At 44.4% G+C, this 27829-nt stretch overlaps 1 protein-coding gene across 1 annotated transcript in view; it reads left to right on the top strand.

Annotated features, from left to right (window-relative positions):
• Positions 1–1159: 1159 nt before the first annotated feature.
• The window catches only part of LOC144773037 (large ribosomal subunit protein eL24-like), a 69322-nt gene continuing 42652 nt past the window's right edge, over positions 1160–27829 (top strand). The window contains exons 1-3 of the mRNA XM_078657807.1: positions 1160–1314; positions 8550–8660; positions 26601–26737. Coding sequence (XP_078513933.1) covers positions 1192–1314; positions 8550–8660; positions 26601–26737 — 371 coding nt within the window. The 5' untranslated portion in view covers positions 1160–1191. The remainder of the gene's footprint in view (positions 1315–8549; positions 8661–26600; positions 26738–27829) is intronic.

Below are 27829 nucleotides of genomic sequence, written 5' to 3'. Positions count from 1 at the left end.
ATGAGAAAGAAGACTGTTCAATAAACCCCTTTTATTGAAACGCCCGTCTCTCTATTTTCTCTGCAACTCTGTAGAAACGAAGCATGCACGATTGACTGAGTAAAATAGTTATCTATTGTTTCCACGAATTGAATATATTTGTTCCAGTCCTAGGGAAACAAAGTTTTCATGTTTATGCAGTTGTCAGAAACTAATCCCTTCTTGTGTATTCGAGAAAGTTTCTAGTGACCTCTGAGCTAGCTGGCACTCGCAATTAAGTTTAGTATATTCGATAGAGACATACTGACCTATATCGCATCTATAGGATATATTATTCCAATGCGCAGAGCCTATTGGGAATATAGGAACTACACTACACTACAGAGTCCATCAGGAGGCAAAAGTGTTCCATCCTTCTTCGGAAGACACTGCAAGCCACTCAACTCTATGGCATGCCATAACACTCCACTGCATTTTACGACACTCCATTGCCACTCTCTTTTACTGCACTATCCTGTAGTCATGTTGAACAGCAGCTACGCTGATGTGTACAACATGGCTAAGATATGTTGGCCAAGTCAATAGCTCTTGCATAGGCGAGCACTATTGGATTTGCCAATGCTTGTTTTAACTTTCAGTTTTACTACACTGAGGCTGTTCAACATAACCAAACACTGACCGGACAAAGCCAATCGGATTCCTCTCCTAGGTGAGATCTATTGGGTTTGTCAATGCTTTATTGGCATTACCCGTTTTACCAGGCGCTTAGAGCTGCTTTTAGCCTGTCGAGTAAGGTAGGATAGATGCCTGACAACTGTATTGGCTGGGCACGGCGTTTCATTTTTCAGGCAAAGACGGGGCAGAAATCGGATTACTGCCGATTCTATTTAATTTATAATCGCCCTCCAATATTTTAAAGAGCATTCCTTACGAACCGCTGACTACTGTAAAGGCTTCGATATGATAAAGACGTTTAACGGATATTTATTTTGAGCGTTTCCGGAGCTCTTCTACGGGGAGTGCCCCGCGGGGACTGTACGAAAAAATTGTGCTCGTTCTAGTTTTTGCTTAGTCGCGCGTTTGGCGCATTTCCGGTCTTTATAAAATGCCGTGTTCTACCGCCATCTTTCTTTTCTCCATTTTGTTGCAGTCATGAAGTAAGTAGTTTGCCTCGTTGTTGTTCCGCTGATTATTGCGTTGAACGGCGGAACTATGCTTAATCGCTTTTTTCTCTCCGTTTTTTATTTATTTTTATGTAGGGTGGAACTGTGCAGTTTCAGTGGTTATAAAATTTATCCTGGACACGGTCGGCGCTATGCCAGGATCGATGGAAAGGTGAGTAGTCCGGTCTGAATAAGTAGACTGTTATTTGTGTATCCATTATACCCAACAACGTCTTACTCTGTGTTTATTGATTATAGAATATGTAGGTAGGCTTTCGGTTCGCGGGACGTGGGTTCTTTTACGCTTTTCAAAGTTAAGCGAGGTCCGCGCCGCCCCCTCCGAATTTTAGGCAAGTAGTTGTTGGGAGTCTGACGTCTGAATCCCCGTCGTAGCATCATTTTGTGTGTTTAACGTCGCAGTTAAAGCTGCAACCTTTTACCGTTGCCTGCTATATTACAGACCCCGAATCGTTAGTATTGAAAATACTTGGTCTCAAACGAAATTCATGGCTTTCGTAGTAAGTGAGTAGACCTTTCATTAGCTTTGAGTTTTGGGGGTTGAAGGGGTCTCATCGTAACTTAACGTCTCCTTGTTTATGTAGAGTAAACATATGCTTACTAGTGTAACTCTATTTCTTAGTGTTGTATGTATAATTGCTACGCAGCCAATAACGAGATATTAAATTAATGTTGTAGTACTAGGTACATTAAAATACGGTGTTTCTTACGTTTGAGGCCAAGAACACGGGTTGCCAACCTTTTGACTTTTGTGGACCCTCTCTTGATGAGAACTGGAACCTGAGGATCCGCACTGAATAACTACCGGAAGCCAGGGACCCCGACATAAGCATTTTGATGATTTGAACTGTAATACAGAAACAAACATTCATTGAACAGTAGTTGCACAATGATTTATTTAATTTGCACACATATAAACAAATCACACTTTTTTAATGAAATGGCTGGAGCATTTCTAAATTCAATTGAGGCCACTCACCCATGTTATATTCTGTTAGATGCACTTGCATGGCTTCCGTTTATTAATCGGAGGATTTTAACATTTCTGTCTCCAGTTTTGAAGCCTTTCACGTTTACAGTACATTTGTCAAATTTTACATGTATGTATTTATATACTCAGCTGATATTAATTTTCTAAGCAGTTTCCTACCCCCGGCTTTATGGACCCCAGGTTAAAAATCACTGGTCTAGAGTTTTCATTCATAAGATGTGGTGGTTTGTTTGGGGGGGGGGGGGCTTTTTAACTGTATATGAAGCTTATTCTGTGTTGGTAATGAAGGGTTGTCTTTGATATGCACATAGTTATACCAAACCCGCCAAGTGTGGCTAGATCAGTTTTTGGGGAGGTAACAATACTGCACACTTTGTGGCCAGTAGGTCTAGTAAAGCTTATACGTTTATAATAAGCTGGATTCAGGGTTCGCTTCAAATATCCCTAAGATGTATAAGGGTAGTTCTGGTTACAAAGAAATCACAAACTTGCACGTTATGTCACCTTATTTTGTAGAGTGCCTATTTATCTAGCTGGAGTTCTAGCTTGAGTAAAAGAGCATGGGTGCTGTAGGACCTGTGAAGCCGTAGAATCTGCACTAAAGTGCTCCAGTTTTGCAGCGGTAAGTTAAATATACACTGATGTGCATCATGGAGTAGGTTGGGGGGGTGGTTGTGTTGGCCATGGCTTGTTCCGTTCGTCTTCTAATGGGTAGGTAGGTGTTAAGAGACTTTATTGTAAGCGTTGGAGGCTAAACGGCCACCTTTGTGCAATTAGAACCTGAAGAGGTTTGAGGGATGTAGTCAGTCGTCCAGATTTGGAGACAGTGATTTTTAAGTCTCGCTTGGTGTTAGCAGCACGCATTTGTTGCTCTCGCCAGGCAAGGGCTTCTTTGAATCAATATGATTCCAGAAGTCCTGTGTCCGCTCTGCGTGCAAGTTCCATTGGCGTGCGTCGTATCTCGTCATTACTTATGGTAAACCTTCTTCTGTAATTGCACCGGAGGGTTTTTAGACCCTCCTGGTTGCCACTCTGTCTGCTTTAAGCCACGCCCACCGGCATTGGATCATGTACTGTCTGCATGATACTTTCTCCTTTGTTTACTTGTGAGGACTTTTTTTTCCCAGTAAGGGCTTTGACAATAGCTGTGTTTATTTTTGTAGCTTTGACAATAGTGGTGCGTGTTTGTTTTTGTATCGTTCTCCTTGCAATTATTTAAACTTTATAAATATTTTTAAACTTGTTGAGTTTTTGCACAGGTGGAACTACTTCATGACTGGTTTTATGCGCTCAGATAGTAAGCTGCAGGTAGGGGCTTTCGGCTTGGGTCCGTACCAGCTGCCCATGGTCAGGGTTTCCAGGTCAGCAGTACACAGTGGAGCTTTGCTATGGTCCCGGCAGGCCGGGGCAAAGCCTAGAGTTTACCCCACTTTATTTTGGCTGAGGGCGGCAGTGGCCGTTGCTTCTTTTCACAGATAGTAGGGTGCAGGCAGAGGCTTTCGGCTTGGGTCAGTACCAGCTGCGTATTGGACCAATAATCAGACTGATATGCCATTATCAGTAACTGTACCCTGAATGTGTGAATTAGCACTATTCAGCAGGTCAAGGTGCATTCATTAAGAAACAAAGGTATGTACAAAGGTATCCGCTCAATACAAAACCGAAAAAAGTGTGAGAGCCAGAGAGTGCCTCGGGGATGCAACACCCGAGGGGGTTCCCAGCTGGTAATTGCTGGTATACACACTTCTCATCATAGGTCACTCTGTGTGAAGACCAAAGAAGTACACACAAACATACAAATGTGCACAAACGAGAATAGTGACCAAAACAGACAGTGAACAAATACACAATTATTTGTGAAAAGTATAAAAATACACCTATAACCCATAAGAGAAAGATAAAATTCTGGTGAGGTTTTGCTGGCTATCAATCTTTTATTCCGGTGCTGCAAAGCCTCCCAATTAAAAAATGGGTAATTATATACCATTATTATTTGTTTAGAACCAACATGTTTCGTTGCTCCAATTTTAGCAACTTCATCAAGGCAAAGATGGGGTTCTCTATTCTCAGCCTTCACACCATATTATTAGCTGGACCTGTGTAAATATATAAACCAGAGCGCAGTAGTGAATGTGCTGCAACCCTCCAAATGGAGGTGTTTAAAGACACCATCAGGACACATTGAGACAATCCAAAACTGTCGTTTACCTTGTGATTGCCACGTCTCCACATACCGGCAATCATATAACAAACCTTGTGTCAACTGATCACGTGTCCGCCTCGGGCTCAGAGTATCGCGAGCCCCCTAAATGAGATCAATGTATAAATGAATTTATTACTTATAAAAACGCTGAAAGTGCAGACACAGCTCAACGGCATGTTATATAATTCGAAATCGATGTGGGTTCGTCATTATCACGTCCACACCGAAAAATGCCGCTGTGGTATTAAGTTATGCGGTGCCTGATATGCTAACTAGTGGCCGTGTGGATAACAGCGTGGGTGGGTAAATATACATCTGTCTAGGCTGTAGATATTTAGATCTTGTGCCATGGTCTTGTTGGTTCTAAACAAATAATAATGGTATATAATTAACCATTTTTTAATTGGGAGGCTTTGCAGCCCCGGAATAAAAGATTGATAGCCAGCAAAACCTCACCAGAATTTTATCTTTCTCTTATGGGGTTATAGGTGTATTTTTACACTTTTTTCACAAATAATTGTGTGTATTTGTATTTATATCAGTGAAGCAATAATCGTAGGATGTTCATTTTAAAAGGGGGTACAGAACACCCATATCTCTGCCATCTGGCCCTATGTCCTTACGACAATTTTCATTAAGTGTGTTTTTTTAGAACACTTACCATGTGCATCCTGGGACTTGAAGTTTTGCTTTTTCCATGTTCGTGGCCGGCATGGGGCGTCACGCTGGCCCGTGCCTCCATTTCTACAGCCTATAACACAGCCGAAAACATACACTACACTTCATCTTATCACTGCTGTACTACGGGCTTACAATTCTCCCAGTTTACTTTTTTGCAAAGCTTAACTAAGTCTTATGTATCAGAGGTACTGATTATTTAAATATGGATTTTTTAATGTGGTCATTTCTTGCTGGACACAGGGGTGATACTACCAAGGCTTGGTGGGATCTCCCCCCTGTAATAGGCTGCATAGCTTGGCATCGTCCAGAGGTCAATAAAAATGAGTCAGTGAAATAGTAACCCCGATCACTAGCAGTACTATGAAGTAACAATCTTTTTCACGGAGCACTATATGGTACAAAAAATTGTTTAAAGCCTAGGCTGCGAGCGCCGTTCCTAAAGCTTGTTGCTGGTGGGTTTATAGAGACCCTTGCCATAAGCGGGGCAGGCACCAGCACCTGATTGGCTCGTCCTAGTTACTGATGTAGCTGAAAACATCAGATGAAGCTATTTGTCAGGCTATGTATTCCCCATTGCAAAGCCAGTTTGTTTTGTTGGTAATAAATATAAACTTTATTCGGATAAAAATACATATCCATAAAAGTACAAAAACACAACCAATTAAGACTAAAATCAGGCCACCAGTAATAGTGCTCAGACTCATAATAAGACTATCAATAAAAAAGAAAACATTTAGTGGTTTAAGTTAAAAACTAGTACGGTGCTATAATTCAGCAGGGGCACATCGAATTACTGGTGCATGCCGCCACCTTCAAGAAAGAACCAACCCGAAAGGTTAGTTCATCATTTAGAGCAATGACCATCCTCTAGGCTCCCTTATAATTAGGGCTCCCGGGTTTATGGTATTTATTTCTTTAACATTTCCGTCTGTATTTATCCAGATTTATTTTGTTTTGCCTATAAATGACGTTGAAAAACTAAATTTCCATATTTATTTAACTGATAGACGCGCACTGTTACTTTGATGTCTGTCATGTTTTAACTATTGAAGCTGTCAAATATTACATAACCATACATCCACTGTTGAATACTAGCATTATACCATGAATGCATGATGACATATGCCATTATTTAAATACATTTCATCCTGTTTTTTAATTTACCATTCGGTCCATATGCTCAGCTGCTGGCCTATAATTAATCCAAGACTGCAGGGAGAGTCACTAAAAGCAGCACAGTTTTCTGTATTTATCCACTTTTAAAAATAAATGCAGACCGAAAGCAAATTGTTTTCTGTCTATCTGTAAAAATCCCTAAAAACGGAAAACAGGGAGCCTTACTTATAATCAATCGCAGGTTAAAGCTTTAAAATATGGGCTCAAAAACCTTTTGGTGAGAATAAGATAAGATCAGAAAAATAAAAAGTGCAGCGTTGTTTGTTGATTGCATGGACAGAGTAGGTTATGGTTAGTAGTAAAACCCACAGAAATAACATAAATTTCATAGTATCAGTCCTCCGGAAGAGTGAACTCCTTTCCCAACGGCCAATCGTTTTTAACAGATAACTAGAAACCGCGGCAATAGCTTTCTCAATATGCATGTATCTGGCCACTGGCTTTTTTTTTACGTTCTATGGCCAATCTAGCACTTTTATATGATGCATAGAGGGGCCTTTGTATGGATTTACTACTGATGGTGCCAAGGTCCTAGGGGTTTAAAAATACAGATTCAAGGTTGTTGGTTATGCTCAGTCTGATTTAGTACCCACTTTTCGGGGGACCAAATGATGTACGTTGAATACATCTTCTATTCTCTTAACACTCCCTCCACCCGGACTTGTAAAGCTGTTGATTTTAGTGTTCAAACGTGCATGTGAAGGGTGGAGTATAATTTGCAAGCAATTGTGATTCTCTGCTAGATAACATGAGAATAAATCCTAAAGGTTTACAGGTCAGTGTTTTTTTTTCTGGCTCTTCCATTACTGTATAGTCTTACTTTAGCATGATCATAGCCAGTCAGGGGCAAGAAAGGCAGTGGAGCTGAGTTGTTGACCCAGTCCCACTCCTACCTTTTGCTTCAAACCGAAGCACCAAACAGTCATGGGTGCAAAATGTATATTATGGTGCTTTCAGAAACTCCATACATAGTGCCGGGCCACAGATTTACACGAGAAGCGACACTGACTCTGTCCATTATCACCAGCTTCATTCTTTAACAGCTGTTCTGAATGAAGCAGTTAAGGCAAGCCAACCTTTCTTCGAAGAGGGCAGGCTGCACTGCCTGTGCAGAGGAGTTGAAGCCCTTTCATTATTAAAAACTCAAAACAGCAGGCATCTATTTGTGATAGTCCTTTCAACCCAGATGACTAGTAATTCATAGGAAAGTTCTCGCCCAGCCCAAAATCTCCTCAGTAAAGCAGGAGAGGAATATTCTGGACCTGCTACTTCATAGCAATTTTGCTTGTCTTGTTTCTCAGCACCCTGTGCTTCTGTATAACATGTCTAAACATTGACAGTTAATGGATCTTGCGTAGGTGAAACCTATTGGCCTTGCTACTATGTTTTGAGTGCAACAAGATAAATAAATGAGTGCCTGTTTGTAGTCCATCCCTCTACTGGTCAGCTTCTCTTGTATGATGCTTGCTCTCTACCACCCAACTCCTACTGTCTGCTGTGTTGCTCTTGCCTACATTGGATCTATTGGCCTTCTCAATGTTTTTTTTTTTAGCTGTCTTTGCTCTGCAACATAGTTGCTGTACAACATGGCTAAAAAAACATTGACCAGGCCAAGAGATCTTGTATAGGCTAGACTTATTGGCTTTGCCAGTGCTTTTTACTGTTGTAACCTGTAAAAGATTTTAACCTTAGTTGCGGGTAGAGGGGGGTGAACACATTGTGCCTTTAGAAAAAGAAGGCACCCAATATTTTGAGGATACTTGTTGTGAGGCTACTTGTATGTAAGGTATCAAAGCAAACGCAAGGAATGAACAGGCGCTGTACTTTTCAGACACTTAGACGATCTTTAATGTTTGTTTTTTAGCGAGCTACGAAGTCTGCATTTGCTTTCAAAATATACTTGGAGCCCTGATTAGGATGCAACCTAGGTTAACGTTTCGGTTTGCTAATTTGTGGCCATCCTCTAATTGACCAAGGCAATTAAACGTATGGTGAATTAATGGTCATGTTGCATGACAATGTGTCCACTAACCTCAAGGAGACCAACTCTCCGTAGAGGCATTTCATTAGCGAGCATAAATGGGCAAAACTGATCTTTGGGGACCCCACAGATAGCCCTTTTGTGATAAGGCTATTGCAACAATGTCGTGTGCCCACTGCTGGGAGGTACTAGTCACAGGGTACTTTATGTGCCATTTCTTAGACCTTAAGTTGAGCAGTAGCTCAGGAAAGTTTTGAGAATACCCCTCCATATAGGAAAGGTTGAGGATCCTAGCTTATGTATTATACATCAATATCAATACACATGGAGTACTAATGTTTTTTATTCTTTCAAAAGGTTTTCCAATTTTTGAATGCAAAATGCGAGTCTGCGTTCCTCTCAAAGAGGAATCCTCGACAAATAAACTGGACTGTCCTCTACAGGCGGAAGCACAAGAAGGGGCAATCTGTAAGTAAGCTGTAACCTATTATGTTAGAAAAAGAGAAATGCATTTTACCATTGTAATTATGTGCTCCTGGAGATTGACTTGGCTTCTATCAAGACTCCCCCTGCCAGAAAAATATCTAATTTGTGGCTTGTAAAATGTCTCGGACCATGTGTCCTGATGCACAATGGCAAAAAATGCAAGATATTGCTCCCAACTCTTGAGCCCTGAACCACTTATTCATTTTGAATAATTCAGTCTGCAACAACTTCATATGCGCCTCCCCCTTGACCATGGAAAGCAGTGACTTGAGTTAAAGTGAGAATTAGCAGATTGCTGTCATGTTATGAACAGTTTATTGTTCCTGACAAACCACAGGTACGCTAAGTACTAAAGCCTGAGGGAGGGGGGAAAAGGAGAGCCTTTTAATAGTACGCATGGGACCCACAAAATTGAGGCCGCCTGCTGGCTAATAGGTTCAAAGTGGGCAGGTGCATTTCAAAGGCAGGCAAAAATAGCTGGCCTGTTGCTCACCCTCCCTTTACTGGCTCAGTGGCAGTACAGAGCCAGTAAAGAGGGTGCACGCCGTTTTTAAACCTATTTTGCTGGCACTTTTCTAAAAATCGTGGCATTTTTACAAAGGTACTAGTTTTGCTTTTTATGGGCAGAGCGTGAAATTGGGGGGGTCTGTCAAAGGAACAAGGGCAAAGCATTTAACAGTACCAAAACAATGAAAGAAATTGACAAGACAAAGTATGCATCTAGTTTCTAAAAATAGACTATTTTTATTAGTCAATGAGATCCACCAGAGGGTCCCATAGAGCGCTTTTACTAGGTATAGGAAATAAAAGCTTTTTACTCAGCAAACTAGCATTGTTAAATTAATTTGATATTTTGGAGCATAAAAGTTTGTTCTAGTTGTCATGCGGTTGCTTGGAGTCTCTTTAGTTAAACTCTGAAGGTGAGCCAGTCGGGGGAGGGGGGTCCCTTGCTCACTGTGTGCTTGGATTCAAGCTAGCCTGGCTGATGACCGATGACATACTGGAACCGGTCCCAGAATGCTTGCTTCCAGTCCAGGGAGGACCTGGCTTGGCAGTAACCAATCAGCTGCTAGAACACTCGCAAGAGAAGCAGTCCTTCAGATTTTCTTGTACATCATGTGATGGGTCTCTGAGCTCTGCTCAGTTTTCTCATATTTAAAAGCTGTAATTGTTAATTAGTAATGTCTGAGAGCAAAGGCCTTTTTTGTCCCTGAAAGACTTGTGGGAAGAACTTCATGTGGATGACACACATAGATTGCCTCTACTGCCTTCATCCCAAGCAATGAGGTTGCCTCTACTGCCTTCATCCCAAGCAATGAGGTAAGGCAGTGCAAGATATGCTGCACATTCTCCTCAAACTTTGCGAGACCAGGAAGACAGGCTACTCGAGTGGCTTCAAAGGCCAAAAAAGTCACCTAAGCAGTAATTCTTCTGCCAGAAAATCTATCAAGACATCTCATATTCCTCGGCTCCAAGAAAGAGGTCCTGTACCTTTACACACACAGCCTTTACAGGCTGCGTGTTTTGGTGCAAAACAAATTGAAGAGTAGACCTGGCACACATCCATGTGCCCTGCCTACTACCCACTGCCCTGGCAAAGGCCAGCCACCCCTCTAGCTGGGTGCACTATACCAGTGGTGAGGGTACAGGTGCATGAGCCCTGTACCCCTACAGTGTCTTAGCCAATTAGACGTAAGTGCAGTAATGCATTAGTGCTGAGTTTGCCATTACGTACTGCACAGCACCATATTGGCTATACTGAAGTTTGGTATCAAACATCTCAGCACATTAATCCCACACTGATGCCAGTGTGGGATTTAATGACATGCGCACGAAGGGCATCTTAAAGATGCCCCTTTGGAAAAACAACCTACCACTAGTGTCCAGGCTGAGTGGTTGCTCACCAGCTGCTACACCAGACGTTTCTGGACCCCCTGGGTCGAGTGCCTGCTGCTCATGTGGGGTCTTAAACCATGTACATCCTGGGACGAGGTGTGTAGGCAGGTGGAATCTGACTATATGGTTATCCCCACTTTTTTCCTGGTGTTTTGCTGGTTTTAGAGTTAGTTGGCCTGGAATCCTGCTAATCGGGGCCCCAGTCAATCTGCTTTCTCTCTAAAATAAATTCCCTGTACATTAGGTACACTCCAGATTAGTTACTGGGTTACCCTTGTGAGTCCCTAGTATATGGTACCTAAGGTACCAAGGGCATAGGTACCCCAGAGGCCTACCAGGGGCTGATGTATGTATTATGCCACCCCTGGGAAGCCGTCCAAAATGGCACCCCAGGTTTGCTCCTGTGGCCTGGGTAAGGTGGTGTAAGCACCCCTTACTGGGATATAGTATACCTATATCCACCATTTAAAACAGACGCGTATTAACCGATTAGTCACTCCTATGGCAGGACTTGACAATCCTGAAGGCAGAGTACTTGGTTTTGTGTGAGGATACCCTAGCATGAGCTGAGCCCCTCTGCATCTTTCGGAAACCCTTATAGCTGTTCTGTGATAGGGCCATACCATATACACTCAAGTGCATTATAATCCTCACGGTTAATGCTAACTTTTGTTTGGCTTTATCAAAACATGTCTGGTGTCCAACACTTTGGAAAACTACACCCCATTTTCCCCCCTCCACCCCCACACCTCCCTGGCCGCCAGTTCTGGCAGATTGGGTAGCATGCCACCCTTGTAGAGGGAGAAGACATGTACACACTTACTTTCCCGGCAATCGTTGTAAAGAGCCCCAACATTGCAAAATGGATGCTGCTGCCACACACAAGTTACCACCGGTGCTGGTTGAAACTCCAGCAGGGGAGGCCTGGACAATAGGTTTCCTGTCCAGTGAGGGGCACCTCCCCAGACAGGCTTTAGTGTTATTTGGTCAGGGTGGGTGGCATTCAGTGAGTGCTTTTCAGACCGTGCCTTGGGCACACAAGGTGTCCCTGTGCATTTCCCAGTTCAAACCGGTTGCTGGGGCACTCAGCCCAAGCTCTGGCGTGAAACTGGACAACGGGGAAGGGGTGTAACCACCCTCTCCCCAGGTCCTCCAATAGGTGGGACCTTTAAGTTAGTCCAGCCCCTAAACTTAGTATAAGTATAGTTCCCCAGTCCCTAGGACTTTAGATTACCTTGGACGAAACTCTGCAACCTAAATCTTGAATCTTCAGCAATCCATGTCGACTGGAAGATGGAAGGAGTCTCCCCTGTTCAAACAGGCACCAAAGAAGCATCTTGCCGGTCTGCATTTTCGGGGCTCCCGCCGGATCCTGAAGAATCTGCAACAGAGGACACGGACTTCCAGACATCTGAGGCTGACACAAGTCCCCAGCGGAGCTGAGACCTGTAGCTATCAAGAGAGACGTGGGACTGAAACTCTTGGACATTCTGCACATTTGCTAGTGCATTGACTTCCCGAGCTTTCCCGAAGTTGTGCATTGGGCTGCTTGTAGTCCAAGCCCTGAGCACCTTTTGTTTCGAAGACTGTAGGCCTACACTTCATTAATGTTCCGTGGGCCTGCTTTCAGCATTTTCGCTCGAGATGCCTTCGCAGTCCCTAGTCCGTCGGCTAGTGGGTCCCCACGAAGGAATCTACTTTGGTTCTTGGGCTTTCCTGGTTGCTCCAGATGTACCCTGACTCCCCTCCAAAGGGCGAGTCCCGCAGACCTTGCAGGTCTGCACCAAAGCCAATCTTGTCATTTTGCATGAGTTGCTGTAGCCAAGGCTTGTTGGGTCCAATCTGGATACCGACACTGCTGCACTCTACATCTGACGTGGGACAGCTCGAATCCAGCTCCAGATTGTCGACGCCTCGTGGCTGAAGGGTCAAGCTTCACCTACTTCACCTTAAAGCACCCACTATCTGCTGGAACCATGTCGCCATCCTGGTCACTAGCTAGTGACCCAGACTCTGTCCCCTCTGCTTTCAGGTTCTTCAGATCTCCGGTCCACCCTTGGATCCATCCGGGCACTTTTCTCCTGGTCACCTGCAGCACTTCTTTGCAGCTCTCCATTGAAAAGCACGACAAAACCTGACAGACACCTATGCACCAGTCTTCCCTGGATGAGGTAATTCGAGTACTCCGGTGCTCCCGTTGGTCTTGACTCTCGCAGTGTCCAGTACTGAAGGGGTTCCACCGTAGTCTACTCCTATGTGTCCCTAATCTTTAAACTTGTAACTTTAACTTTTGCCATAGAAGTCAATGGTGATTCGCGGCTGTGTTTAGACCTTGCACGCGTCCCCCTTGGGTCTCCTGCTTCCCTCCCTTGGGTGGTTCCTGGTTGCCCCAGCAGTTCTAAAGGCCGTAGGCCTAACTTCTATCCCTCACGTGGGTCTTATACCACTTTCTTAGTATAGTGTTTGTGAGGCCCTTAGGGCAAAACGTATACTGTGCTAATTTACTGTGTGCTATTTTAAGTTCTTGTATTGTACTTTTGCCTCTAGCCTCAGACTAAAGGGTGTTCTTAGAATACATATATTTTATTTATATATATATATATATATTACCTACTGGCGGTCGCCAGTAGGTATATATAGTTAGGATTTTTTCTCTATGGGTTTTTTGAAAATTCTATGTCTAATAACTTTGGCGTTTGTGGACGGAATTGGCTGAAATTTTCAGGAAAATGGCACATTTTGTTTCTGAGCAGCCCTTGAAAATTTGGGGGGGGTTCGTCAAGGGGGGGCCGAGAAAAAAGGGGGGTCCCAAAACGCGTTTTTCCCATGTTAATTTCCATAGGGCGGTTGGCCTCACTTTTAGCCCGAACGGCTGAATGGATTTGCACGAAACTTGGCAAAATTGTAGGGACTGGTAGCCCGATGTGCCTTTTGTAGGTCTCAATATATGTGCTCCAGTGGATTTTGAGAAATTAACGTTTAAAAAAAGATATATATCTGTAACAGCGGACCGGGCAGCGCTCTGGTTCGTGGACTTTTCGCGCAACGGAGCTTTGTGAAGCGAAGCTGATTGGTTCTCCGGTGTCTGTAAACATTCCAAACAGTACGTAGCGGCCGCCATCTTGTCTCTCGGTAGGATCGAGAGACAAGAGGAGGCCAAAGCGAAGGGGCAAATGACCATAAGGGGGCATAGTAGATCCTCGCTGACCCCCTAGGTTTGATGTGGAGGTTTTAAAAGGGCCCCGCGGGGCAAAAAAAAAAAATAATAATAATAATCGAACGGCTGAATGGATTTGCACGAAACTTGGTAAAATATTAGGGACTGGTAGCCCGATGTGCCTTTGCTATGTCTCAATATATGTGCTTCAGTGCATTTTGAGAAATTAACGTTCAAAAACAAGATATATATCTGTAACAGCGCTCCGCTTCGCGGAGATAAAATTATATCTGTATTACCTAGCTGTTCCTAACACCAGTTAGCGACGGCTAGTAGGAGATAGCGACCATCTTGGGTCCCACTTTGCATGTGAGTGATATTTATCACTAATGACATGCAAAGTGGGCATGCCAAGATGTTAGCGACTGGAAACAGTCGCTAACATCGCTATCTCCTATTATCAACTTTTGGAAATATTCGAGATAAGCGCGAATATCTCCAAAAAGTAACAGCTGCCCTGAGCAGTTCTTAGCCATGTTATCCAATGGGAGGTGGATAACATGGCTAAGAGCATTAGCTCGGTAATGCATGAATATCGCGGAGTTTTCAGCGATATTAATGCATTGCGCTCGTTTTTTATCGTATTTGCGATAAACCTTGATAATAGCAAGGTTTATCTGCGATAATTTCTGACGGTAAAAAAATCTTTGCAATGCATCGTTAGGGATAAATATCGCTTAACTTTGGTAATATGCCCCAACGTCTGTTAACGTTCGATTCGAAGGAAATTAGGAATTGTTGAGAAACATTGTGTGCGCCATCTTGTCTTTTTTCAAATGCCACACTTTTGTCGTGCACGGCAGCCATTTTAGATGCCTTGACCAGACCCACTCTGTGCACGCTGTCGATCCTTAGCATGGCTCCCCACCCTCGCAAGCATCTCACCCAGGCAGTGGTCACCCCCGCTCTCTGTCTTATGCATGGGTAATAAACCTCCCCCATCTGCGCTGCTCTTCCCTGAGAATCGCACCCTGTGCCCGCCCGACACCTCCCTTTCGCCCTATTCACTACCGCACCCTCTGACACTCCTTTTCCTCTGTGTCCGATTGTCCAGGCCGGTCCTAGGCTATCAGCTAGCCCTGCAGATGTAGTTTATGGCCACAGCTGTAAAGAATCACCCCTCTTCAAAGGAGTTATAGTAGATCAAGGCCCACACTCGATGAGATCCGTCACAGCAGAAGCGTTGCTATTATCTGAAAACCATCCTGTATTGTGATTGGGGAGGGGACCGAGCGTGAAGCGGAAGATTCCAGGGATGACTCTTTGTACATCAAAGTTTTTACAATTATGTGTCACATTAAAAATATATAGCACTCCGACAAAGTAGTAAGATTATAAAACTTTAATAATTTATAAATATATACAAGAAAACAAAAATAGTAATAACATATAAACATTTTTAGGGAAAAACAACGAAGTAGCGGTCGGCTGTGCGAATAGTCCCAACGCAGCACAACGTCCAGATTTCCGGCGTGGGGCGTCGCGGGGGGTGGGTCATCAGTAGCAAACTGTTGTGCGAATAGTTCCAAGGCAGCAGAACGATGGCACCAAGGTGATGTCCAGTAAGTTGCCGCACTGGTTTTGGTATCCTACAATGCTGCTCCGAATAACGGCGTGGAGCGCCCTGGGGGAGGCGGCGTGAACGGGCCTCTCCAGGTGGAGTCTCATCTGTTTTAGTGGGGCGCCCCTTTACCGTTTCAGTTGCCATTCCGTCCGCTTTTGGTCCACTGTGTCAAAATCCGCCATTCAGCTGAGTTGCACCCACTCTTGCGGTGCAGCGATAGGCGGCTGCCACAGGACTCTCAAAATGGCGGCAGGCTCTTTCCTTTTTGGGCGTGGTCCACTGAAATGGCCCTGGGACACCTTGGAAATCGGACGCTTGACTGCTAGGTCTTGGACCCCATTCTCGAAAGCGTCCCCTCCGCCTTGAGAATTCATCAAAAGTTTTGGGGGCCCCGACTCCTGCAGGCTTCTGGTGGGGAGCGGCTGCCATGATTGCTCGCGGAATGACCACGACGGAGCTACGAGATGGTGGTGCTCTCATGCTGACGCCAGTTTAGTCTGAAACATCCAGAAACAAGGTGGGGCTTTCATCGTTTGGGGGAAAAAAAAAGTTTTCATCCAATGAAAAGTGTTGTTTTTAGGTCATATGATCAAGCCTTCCATCATTCGGAAACCAAAAGTAAAATGAACCAATGAAAAGTTTTATAAACAAGTCACATGACCTGTTATGCGGCATAGGGTATAAAATGCGGAGAAAATACGTTGGCACGTGAGGCGGCGTCAGTAGCGGACCGATGTGCGAATAGGCCGAAGGCAATACAACGCGCCAAGATCCGGATGGCACCGAGGTGGTGTCATAGTTGAGAGTTCTGAGCAGCGGTTGTAACACTGTCTGAAGCTTATTTGCAGCTGCTGCAGCTTCACTACGCGCCAAGATCCGGATGGCACCGAGGTGGTGTGTAGCAAGTTGCCGCACTGGTGTGGCCATCCTACAATGCTGAAAGTCGGCGTGGGGCGCCCCGTTGGCCTGTGAGTTTGCGTCAGTAGCGGACCGATGTGCGAATAGGCCGAAGGCAGCACAACAATATTTTCTGACTGACACCACAAGGCGCTGAGATGCCAAGATCCGGATGGCACCGAGGTGATGTCTAAGTTGCGGACTGATGTGCGAATGGGGCCAAAGGCAGCGTAACAATATTTTTTGTATGGAAGATACCACTAGGCGTTGAGATGCCAAGATTCGGATGGCACTGAGGTGATGTCTAGCAAGTTGGTGTGGTCATCCTACAATGCTGAAACTCGGCGTGGGTCGCCCCATTAGCCTGTGAGATGGCGTCAGTAGCGGACCGATGTGCGAATAGGCCGAAGGCAGCACAACGCGCCAAGATCCGGATGTCACCGTGGTGGTTTCATAGTTGAGAGGCACTTCATCTGCAGTGGGGCGCCGAGATCCGGATGGCACCGAGGTGATGTCTAGCAAGTTGCTGTACTGGTGTGGTCATCCTACAATGCTGAAACTCGGCGTGGGTCGCCCCATTAGCCTGTGAGATGGCGTCAGTAGCGGACCGATGTGCGAATAGGCCGAAGGCAGCACAACGCGCCAAGATCCGGATGTCACCGTGGTGGTTTCATAGTTGAGAGGCACTTCATCTGCAGTGGGGCGCCGAGATCCGGATGGCACCGAGGTGATGTCTAGCAAGTTGCTGTACTGGTGTGGTCATCCTACAATGCTGAAACTCGGCGTGGGTCGCCCCATTAGCCTGTGAGATGGCGTCAGTAGCGGACCGATGTGCGAATAGGCCGAAGGCAGCACAACGCGCCAAGATCCGGATGTCACCGTGGTGGTTTCATAGTTGAGAGGCACTTCATCTGCAGTGGGGCGCCGAGATCCGGATGGCACCGAGGTGATGTCTAGCAAGTTGCTGTACTTGTGTGGTCATCCTACAATGCTGAAACTCGGCGTGGGTCGCCCCATTAGCCTGTGAGATGGCTGTTCTTTGGATTTGGGCCTGGTCCACCAAAATGGCCCTGGGACACCTTAGAACTCGGACGCTCGATTTTTTTTTTCCTTTCCTGTACATGCAAAAAAAGGTAAATGCCCGGTACGTTACACGCTTCATCTGCCACGATGAACTCTCCAGAGGAACCGAAAAAAAATATAGTTGTGGTAACTATACCATGCATCGTCATATGGAGAGGTGGCACCAATTAATTATAGTGCTGCATAAAAGAGAGATTTGGAGGAGAACCCCTGACCTGCTAGTACATTCATCAAAGAAGTGGCACTGAGAGCTTCAGAGGCAAGGGAAACGGTCCCAAATATTTAGAAGAACTTTGGAAAGATTAAAATGACATGTTTAGATTGTGGCAAATTAATTTCATGTGGACAGATGAGTGTTACTCTAATAAATACAGCATATGAACATCATCATAGTCGATGGTTGGTAGAGACATTTTGACTATATCCTGGACCTGCCCGTCCTCGCCCAAAATGGCGCCGGAATAAATGGGACTCGTAACTCCTTGTTGTGTACTGGTTGCAGAACCTTGAAATCACGAGATACGTATGCAGTTTTGAAGCACATGGCGGGCGGGGACGAGAATTGATTGAATATTTCGACATCCCTATTGATATTAAGTTCTGATGCGTTATTGATTACTGTACTGTTGAAAGTTCGAATTAACGTCACCCATGGTACTTGCCCGCAAATGTATATCTAGATAATTTTATTGTAACTGGCCCTGTCGTATTTTAATTATAAAATGTACGTCCACCGATTCCGTAACTGTTAGACACCTTAGTTCTTGCAACCTAATGGCCCGCCCGTTACGTTCCTCTACAGTGTAAATGTCTATTCATCATATACGATTACAGTTTGCTCTGTGGCAGGCCCACGTGGTTATAGGCTCGTATTTGTATAATGAAATTTTCACAATAAAGGTTTTTAAAAGAAAACATGGTAGTAGTATATACATTGGTAAAGTTTTTAATAATAGTGACTGTTTTAGAATCATTAAAAGGCAAGTGAAATAAAGCAGACCAATTACATGAAGGGTAAAAGGTATAATACGAAGGAACGCAGTAAAGATAAATGGTCAAGGGCTGTTGTGTTTTCTATTCCTGCAACATAAAGTGATCGATAAGAATCTCATATTCAGGCGTATCGGCGACTAAGACAGCAGGTCGACCCTCTTTTGCTCAACGGCTCCGTCATGGGACGAAGAAACGCTCTTTTTCTCGAAAAAAGAATATATTTTACTTGCAGGACAGTTGTAAAATTTCCGGGAAAGTACATTAGCCTGGAACATTATAACATATATTTAAGAAAAAATAATGTTCGGAAGTAATGAAAAGCGTAATTTTTAGGTCATATGACCAAGCCTTTCATCATTACAATAAGAAAAGTAAAATGAACCAATGAAAAGTTTTATTAACAAGTCACATGACTTGTTATGCTTACGTTACGCGCTGCGCGCCCCGGATGACTTCCGGATGCGCTAACGCGGCGCGTCATATGACGCATTACGCGACAACGCAGGTACAGAATATAGTCAAAATGTCTCCACCAACCAGCGGTCGGAACACAACCCCTTTCAGCAGGCTAAATAGTTCTGTTAAATGACAACAGAAGGGACAGGCAACAAGAACCATCAGTCAAAGAGGGGAGAGCTAGTTCTTCTCTACCGGGTTACATTGGGGCGCTACCGGAACTGATCGAATTGGTAGTCTACAGTGTTTCTGGATGTTTCAGACTGAAGCTGGGGTTAGCATGAGAGCAGCACCATTTCGTAGCTCCGTCGTGGTCATTCCGCAACCAATCATGGCAGCCGTTCTTTATCGTTATTTTGGGCGGGGTGGGTGGCGGAGCCGAGCTGTTTTGCAGCCATCATTGTGTGGAGTTCAGTTCATCTCACTAGTTTTGTATTTGTCATGAGGGGTTGTTCCTAATGTTTCTATTTTAGCGAGGTCAAAAAGAGATCCCATTAGTGGCCTACTGATTTTGCTCGATTCCTTTTCTTTTTTTTTTTTTACACGATTTTTCGTTATCTGCAAAGACTAAACAGAGTATTGCGACTCTGTGTTTGTTTGTAAATAGAGAATGAACCAAAGAGAACCAATTCTAAAACAGTAAATACTTGGATAACAATCAATCAAATGGAGAGAGAAGCAGGCACGACGGATTACAATGGGGGCAAAGACCTGCGTTAACTACCTTTCACTATCTGCAAAGAGAGAGTACTAATAGAAATGAGGGGGGGGGGGCACCATTCAAAGCAGATCAGTGTGCATAAACACGAAAATGTTTTCACTTACCACGTACTTGACATTCGACAGCTTATGATATTTGCTATTAAAAAACCATTGAAATTCACTGAAAAAACCATAGGTTATAGACCATATATAGTTAGGAATTAGCATTTACAAAACCTTGAAAATTCACTGAAAAAACCATAGGTTATAGACCATATATAGTTAGGAATTAGCATTTAAAAAACCTTATTTTACTCACACAAAACCATTGAAATTCCATATATAGTTAGTTGCACTAACTATATATCGCGCACCTGCAATACACGTTGGTTTACTGATTCACCTGTACACCTCTGTAGTGGGATCAATGACCTGTGCTGTCCTATATTACTTCCTTACCTGACTGTATATGGATTGGTTTTATGTATGTTTTTATTAACCTTGTTATTACCATGCTATTGACTATTATGCTGTTCCCATTATCTCTGTTGACTCCTACTGCCCCTACCCTGTCTTTGTAAAGCGCTCTGATATCTGTAAGGATCCTGTTCGCGCTATATAAAACTTTGAATAAATAAATAAATAAATAAATATCCACTGCTGATCATGTCACATATTACATCATTCATGACATGGTCAGTGACATCACTGATGACATCACTGATATCTCAAATGACATCACTGATGACATCACTGATGACATCTCAAATGACATCACTGATGAGATCACTGATGACATCTCATTTGACATCAATGACCACATCACTGATGATATCATTCATGTGACAATACAATGCATCTCCTCACATTTTAATATAACCTCTGTTTCACCCAGTGTTAAATACAGAGTATAATTTTTGAAACCATTGACACACCAATACTAGTTACTACATACGTACTCACTGATTCCTACGTCTACACACACATTCACTCATTCACCCATACAATCATTCATACATACAATCACTCATCTTTACAACACTATCATATGCACTCATACACCTATACAGACACTCACACTCTGCCACTCATCCATGGAGTTACTCACACACCTAGTCAGTCCTGTAAAGAATCAATCACACTTCCATTTTTTTTGTCTATACAGTTAAACATAGAGCACCTTACATTTTCAAACATATACTAACACATACTTACTTTCTTATACAATCATTGATACAAGTACACATTGATCTGCACAGAGTCACACACCTCCCAGCCACACACACACTCAGTCTCCCATACAAATACTTGGACAATCAATCAATAACCCATATAGTTAATCATATAGCTACTAATCAACACATGCAGCAGTTTACAGAACAGACATAATGATGCACAAATTAAGACAGTTTAGTCACTAACCCATGCACTCAGTGAGACACATTTAATCACTCACTCATACATTCAGTCATGCACCTACTAAATCCTTCGTCCAGACACTTATACATCTACTCATTCTTCAATATGTAAAACATATTTAAACTTTACAGTAACAGTCACTGGATGATGTCATCAGTGATCTCATCAGTGATGTCATTTGAGATGTCATCAGTGATGTCACTGACCATGTCATGAATGATGTAATATGTGACATGATCAGCAGTGGATTGCAGGTGCGCGATATATAGTTAGTGCAACTAACTATATATGGAATTTCAATGGTTTTGTGTGAGTAAAATAAGGTTTTTTAAATGCTAATTCCTAACTATATATGGTCTATAACCTATGGTTTTTTCAGTGAATATATATATATATATATATATATATATATATATATCTGGTGTCGTGGTGCTCTTTCATTTGATCATTCATGTGATTATAAAGGTATCTTAAACCTACCATCAATTAGAATCGTTTGGACTGGTGCAAGGTGCCCACTAGAATAGTGGACATCATATGGCAGACCAACTTCTCACAGGGTGTCGAGCCTCCTCCCCCATGATAGGCAGCGTCTACGAAGGGGAAGCTTCAAAGGCTTGCTGCCTTTGAGCTTACCCATGCCTTTTGCTGCTTGCAGCAACTGGCCCCCACCGCTTCTGAACCCCACTTTGGGTGGAAGAATCGGCAGGAAAACCAAGTGAGGAAGGGAGGTGTGCCCACCTTTGCAGACCCCATCCCTCAGGCGGGGAGGCGAAGTGAAGCAAAACTCAGTCCTCACCATTTTTCAGATAGGGGGTGGGGGCAGACAACCAGATTGAGGCTGTTGGAAAGTGGATTATTGGTAGGGGCAACATGTAGGTCTGCCACTGTCAAGAAGGCCACTAACACAGTATAGGGCTCAGAATAGGTCTTAGAAAATTAGTCTTATGCTCAACCCTTGATGATGTGGCGGCAGGCAGGCTTAACTTCAGACTGGTATGTAAAGCATTTAAAACACCAATTCAGTAAAAGACACAACACAAGTTAAAAATCCAAAACCAATTTATAAAAACAGGAGATTTTGCTTTCAAATGACACCAAAATGAAGAAAAACCACTGTAGGGAACCAGAGATATGAATGTTTAGAGATTAGTTACTTTCTAGTGCTTAGAAACCAACAGTGCCACTTTTGGTCTTTTTCGTTGCCTCTGACAGGGACACATTCACCTTTAGTAATTGTTCTGGAGGATCTGTCCAGTCTTGTGCAGACCCCTCCAGCAGGCTGGGTCATGTTGGAACTCCTTCCTGAAGTTCTTGTGGGTCCCAAAGTATCCAACACACAATCCAAGGTTCTGGAATCTCCAAAAGGGTCCTTGAAATTGAGACTTCAATTCCCAAAATCCACTTGGACAAGACCCATGCAAATCCACTGGTATTACTCCAGGCTGGGGATTCTTTGTGGTGATGGTCCAGGTGAGCTCTGTTAACCTGTAGCTTGCAGGGAGTCCAATCTTTAGTCCTATTTAAGCAGGTTTGATCCACAGGGCTGTTTCAAATGATGCAAATAGGCGCAATCTCCAGAGTGCAGGCCTGATAAATGCACATTCAATTCTTCAGCATGGGCCCTTATGTTTCTGTTAGGTTTCAAAAGCAGGTCTGAGAGTCTGATACTAATTCAGTGTTTTCTGGAGTCCATCAGGAGCGCACTCCTGTCCAGTGAGCTGCAGGGTTCGACCCAAAGGTCTGACCACTTCCTTTAGAGTGGCAAAATGCTAAGCCAGAAACCACTAGTCTTTCAACATTCAATATGTCGGAATTTTCAGCCGGGAGAGAAGAGCTGGCTAAACACCCCTAGGGTGGCTAATCTCCATAGTCTCTCCCCCTTGCATCGGCACACCTTTCTTAAGCCTAGCATTTGCCTAGGGTTAAGGAGAAAAGTTGTAAATGAAACTGATGTATTTAGCTAGTCTTCCCCTTCCCTTGAATAGCATAATTTACTGACCCCTTCCCCTGGCATTCCTATGTCTAGCAACCTCTCCTCCCCGGCAGGCTTCCTAACCCCAGTGGTCATTTATCACCTCTTAAAGTAGGCATGCTCACCTATGTATCGCTGACCAATCAGGGCAGAGCAGTACAGGGTTCCATTTTGGCTTGCAGACAAAACTCGACTTGTCTGTACAATACATTCGAAAATACCATGTTGGAATTATCTTTACCATTCCACGTAGTCCTTCAATCCTGTGGCTTTTCTGTCTCCAGTTAGTACCTAATGACCTTTTCCAATTTTAACCTGTGGCATGGGATTTGCAATGGAAAAAGTGCCTTGGGCCATTTTCCAGAACCAGGACTTACAAAAACATATTTTAGAAGTAATCTACGAATATCTGTAGATCCTCTCTCTCTCTCTCCAGTGCTCCTACCACCAAATTCGTTTTTTGGCAGAACTTTATAAATGTGGGGAGTGACATGTGAGAAAGTGGCTCTGTATATACTGGACCAGAATAAGGTAGTGTGTATAAGAGTCCACAAACCCCAGAGGTATAACCGGTTAAAGCCAGGTGTGACCTTACACTCTAAAGTGGTAGCTTGGTCGAGTAGTAAGGCAGTACCACAGGACCGTGTAAAGCATTTGTTGTACAGTCGGCAAAAGGTTTCACACACTCAGACTGAACTCCAGGCCAATTGTTTTTATATCAAAGATAGAGGTTTTATTTTTTAGAAACGGTATCAAAATATACTGTTCTCAATATGAGAGGTCTCAAATGAGTACTTTGCAGAAAGGCAATAGACTTTGTAAACACAATAGGCACAGGGGTTGCAGTAGGCAACGCAATTCTACACACAATTTAGCATTGAGCTCAATGAGTTTGCCTATATAAACACAGTTGATTACTTTGTAGATTACTTTGGTCGTTCCAGGACTGGATCCTAGGTTCAGTCCTGGGGTCGAAGCTTGAAACCATTTAGTAAACTTTTATTAGTGCAGTGATTTTTCAGGAATATAAAGCTATTTTAAAAGTTCACACGTAGAAACTTTTCAACAGAATCTGGCAGTTATCCAATGGGAGAAAATTCAGGTTGCAGGTGAAGTACGATCTCGTTACTTTTGTAATCCAGTACTGGGCTCCTAAGTCCAACACTGAGGTCTCAACTTAAAACTGGTAAGTAATTACTTTTCAGTATTTCGTATGATTTTCAAAAAATATTTCTAGTTTCCAAAAGAAGACAGAAGAAAATTCATAGAAAAGCAGACCATGGATTCCTATGGAGAAAATACAGGTTACTAGTGAACCCGGTAATTACTTTTGCGGTTCAGTACTGGGCTACAAGGTATGAATTTATATGAATATTTTAAGTTTCCAAAACTTCACTTAGAAGATTTTTTTGAGTCCAGCCAGTCAATGTTATCCAATGGCAGATAAGTGAGTTACCAGTTTCCAGGTGAGTACTCGACTGGTGAAGTTATGGTTCTGGGCATACTCTGAGGGAGAGGGGGGGGGGTCCCCCAGGATCAGGTAGGTACAGTTGGTTCACCCTCAGCAGCACAGGGGTGGCCGGGTGCCGAGGTAGTTAGGCCCAGTGTTATCCATTGAGGGGCAGGGGGCCTCTGGTTGGTGGCTGCTGGCTAGCGCGCCACATGGCTGTGGGAGCTGGGTTCCTGGTCACTTGCTCAGAGCAAAGGGGGAAGTATGATAGGGAAAGGTGGCATGGCCAGCGGCACTCGGGCGGCTAGGTGCAGGGTGCTTTTGAGCCGTCTGGCGCTCAATGTTCAATTGGAAAGGTAAGAAACTAACAAAGGCTGCAGGCTTGGGGTCGGAGACTCTTCACGGGCGACCACTACTTCGAGAGGTAAGTTGGGATCTTAGAGCACAGGTAGGTACCCCAAAAGAAGGCACAGGGTCTGTAGGGCACCGGGTGCAGGGGCGTCTTTAGGTGTCTGGAAAGCTTACCCTCGGCTGGTCCTTGTTGGGGTGGCCCCTGGTTCTGAGTCTGCAGGTGTCTGGTTTGTCGAGGAGGGTCTCTGGGCACTGGACTTCGGGTCCCAGTCGCCGGGGGGATTTCCTTGTGGTCTATGATCACTTGGGCAGGGCACGGGCCGGCTTGTCTGGTGTAGAGCTAGTCCAGAGCTTCCTGGCTGGCACCCAGGGGGTTGTTGCAGCAGAGCCTCTGCTGATTGAGTCCCAATCTTGAAGAGGGTCAAGGCAGGCAGGTCCTCTGGGTGTCCCAAGGTTGCTGTCCGCTGGAGTCGCCGGGGTTTAGGCAGGAGCAGGTTCCATGGTAGACAGGCCGGTAGGGCTGTGGCCAAGTCAGTTGGTGTCGTCCTTTTGTTAGCAGCTGCACGGCGGGTGGTCTTCCTTTTGTCCTTTTCGTATCTGGATTTGAGGAAGGAAGGTTCCGGGAGCCTCTAAAAACTGAATTTAGGGGCGTTACAGGTAGGTCAAGGGGGTGGGTACACCCCCTAGCCTGCTTCTCTCCTGTGGGAGGGGGGCAGAAGCCTAGTTGATTGGGCAGGGCCCCCCATCTTCAAGATGGCCGGAGCGCGGGTTCGTGCTTCGCCTCTCCCACCTGAGGGGTGGAGTTGGCACAGGCTGGCACACCCCCTTCCTGACGTAGGGTTTACCGCCAGTCTTCCCGCCAGAGTGGGGGTTAGAACCGGTGGGGGCCAGTTGCTGAGTACAGCAATTGGTCTGGAGAAGCTCGGAGGCGGCATGCCTTTGAAGCTTCCCCCTGCCCATCCTGGGGGAGGAGACCTAGCACCTCACCCAGGATGTGCATTGTTGCAGGCCCAGGAGAGCCGGCACCCAGGGGTCTAGCAACAAGTCTGCTGTGTGGCAGCCTCTGCAGCCACTCAGCCCAGGCGTTGATTGGAGGTTAAGTTTTCAGGGGGCATCTCTAAGATGCCCTTTGGTGCATTTTACGTTACATCTCACACTGGCATCAGTGCGGGTTTAATGTGCTGAGCAGTTTGGTACCAAACTTATCAGTCTCCACTGTAGGCATTATGGTGCTGTGGAGTTCGTAATGACAACCTCCCAGCACAATATACTCTAAATGGCATCACTGCACTTACAGTGCCCAGGAATGGCCCTGTGTACTGGAGGGGCATAGGGCTCATGCACCTGTGCCCACACCTCTGGCATAGTGCACCCAGTTAGAGGGGTAACTGATGTATGCCAGGGCAGTGGGTTCTTGCTTTGTTCTAGTAAATAAAGAAGTTTTATACAAAACCAATTGGTCTGAAGTTGTCTTTGAGTGTGCATCATTTGCTGATTGAGTGGGTATAACAAATGCTTAACACTGTCCTCTGATACTGACTTACTGCTCGACCTCTACCACAAATAGTGAGGTGCTATCTACATTTTCTTCTGTCTACCTTTGGGGATACACTGGACTCTGTGCACACTATACTTCACTTTGGTATAGTATATACAGAGCCAGCTTTCTACACTTAGCAGCCCTGTGTTGCTCAGTCATAGAGCATAGCATATTTAACTTTTGGGTGGCTTACTTCACAGCTTTTAAGGAATCTGTTCCCGTTGATTGTGCTTGTTAATGCTAAACTAGGCACTTTGATTTTAATAATTTGTACAAATCCTGGAATAGGTCTTGCACTTTTTAAATAAGACTGACATCTGTTGATACCTAATCTAAATTTTTAATTTGAAGTTCACCAAATTTCATCAATTCATTTTAGGAAGAAATTCAAAAAAAACGTAGCCGCCGTGCTGTCAAGTTCCAACGGGCCATTACTGGTGCATCTTTGGCTGAAATAATGGCAAAGAGAAATCAAAAGCCAGAGGTGCGAAAAGCGCAGCGAGAACAGGCAATAAGGTGAGGGTCGTTCAAAATGTCACTTGTGTACTGGGTTTTGCGATTACTAACATGGGACCTGTTGGCGGTTGGGCAGTTTTGCAAAGATAGTGGTCAAGGGGCCTATTATACATGATACAGTATGTCGCATTACAGATGGAAATCTAAACCAATGAATAAAGACAAACCTCAACTACAGGTCAATCTTCAGTGATGGAGCCACGTATAGGAACAGTGTTATTTGGTGCAAGGAATGTGCAAGTAATGTGCTTCTCTATCAGGTAAGTGAATGAAGTGGTTAGGCAAAGCTCCAATGGTAGTCCATCAAAGACATGGAGCACTCTTCACTTCAGCGGGTTAAAACATGTAATTATACACAAGTAAGGTTATCAATCAATGGTAGCTAAACGTATTGGAACTTATCTTCCGTTTTAGGTAAGCTGTGGGAGAACTGCCCCATTGCCAGTAGTTGCCACACTAGAAAACCATTTAGCTATGGGTGGGTTGTGCTTTTCCAAGTTTTCCATGATAAAGCTATATGCTGATAGAAGCATGTTTCTAATAAGCTTCCAGTCTTAGCGAAGTGGAGAAGTGTGGCTCACTGGTTAGAAGCGGCAGACCCTGAAGCAGAGGTCGGCCTGGGACCAGGGTTCAATTCCCGGAGCGGCAGGGTCTTGGGTCAATGTCCGCGGACTACATAATTCTCGCTTATGTGCCTACGCTAACCATGGGTCCCACTCTGCGACTCTGGGCAATAGCTTGCTTAATCTCCACAACGGCCCCAGCAACGCTGGGGATGCCTGGCTTCACCTTGGGGTGCCCTCACAGGGAAAGCCAGGACTGGTTCCCCAGCGGTATACAGCGCCATGACACCACGTAACGAGGAAACCGTGCGCTTTACAAGTATACATACATTACATTACGCACATTACATTACATTAGCGTTCAACAGGAATTCACATGCAACTCACTTCTAGGAACAATCTTCTATGGAAAGGTTCACAAAAATTGCTTAAACTCTACTTATCTGAAAAACATGTTTGCAATAGATTCCTTACCATAGAATTACCCCCAGGCGTCAGACTGGGTCAGTAAAGTTTTTTCTGTCAGCAG

This window comes from Lissotriton helveticus, chromosome 8, assembly GCF_964261635.1.
Source record: "Lissotriton helveticus chromosome 8, aLisHel1.1, whole genome shotgun sequence".
Classification (NCBI taxonomy): Eukaryota; Metazoa; Chordata; class Amphibia; order Caudata; family Salamandridae; genus Lissotriton; species Lissotriton helveticus.
Note: the sequence above shows the minus strand (reverse complement) of the source record. Positions and strands in the feature narration are given on the sequence as shown.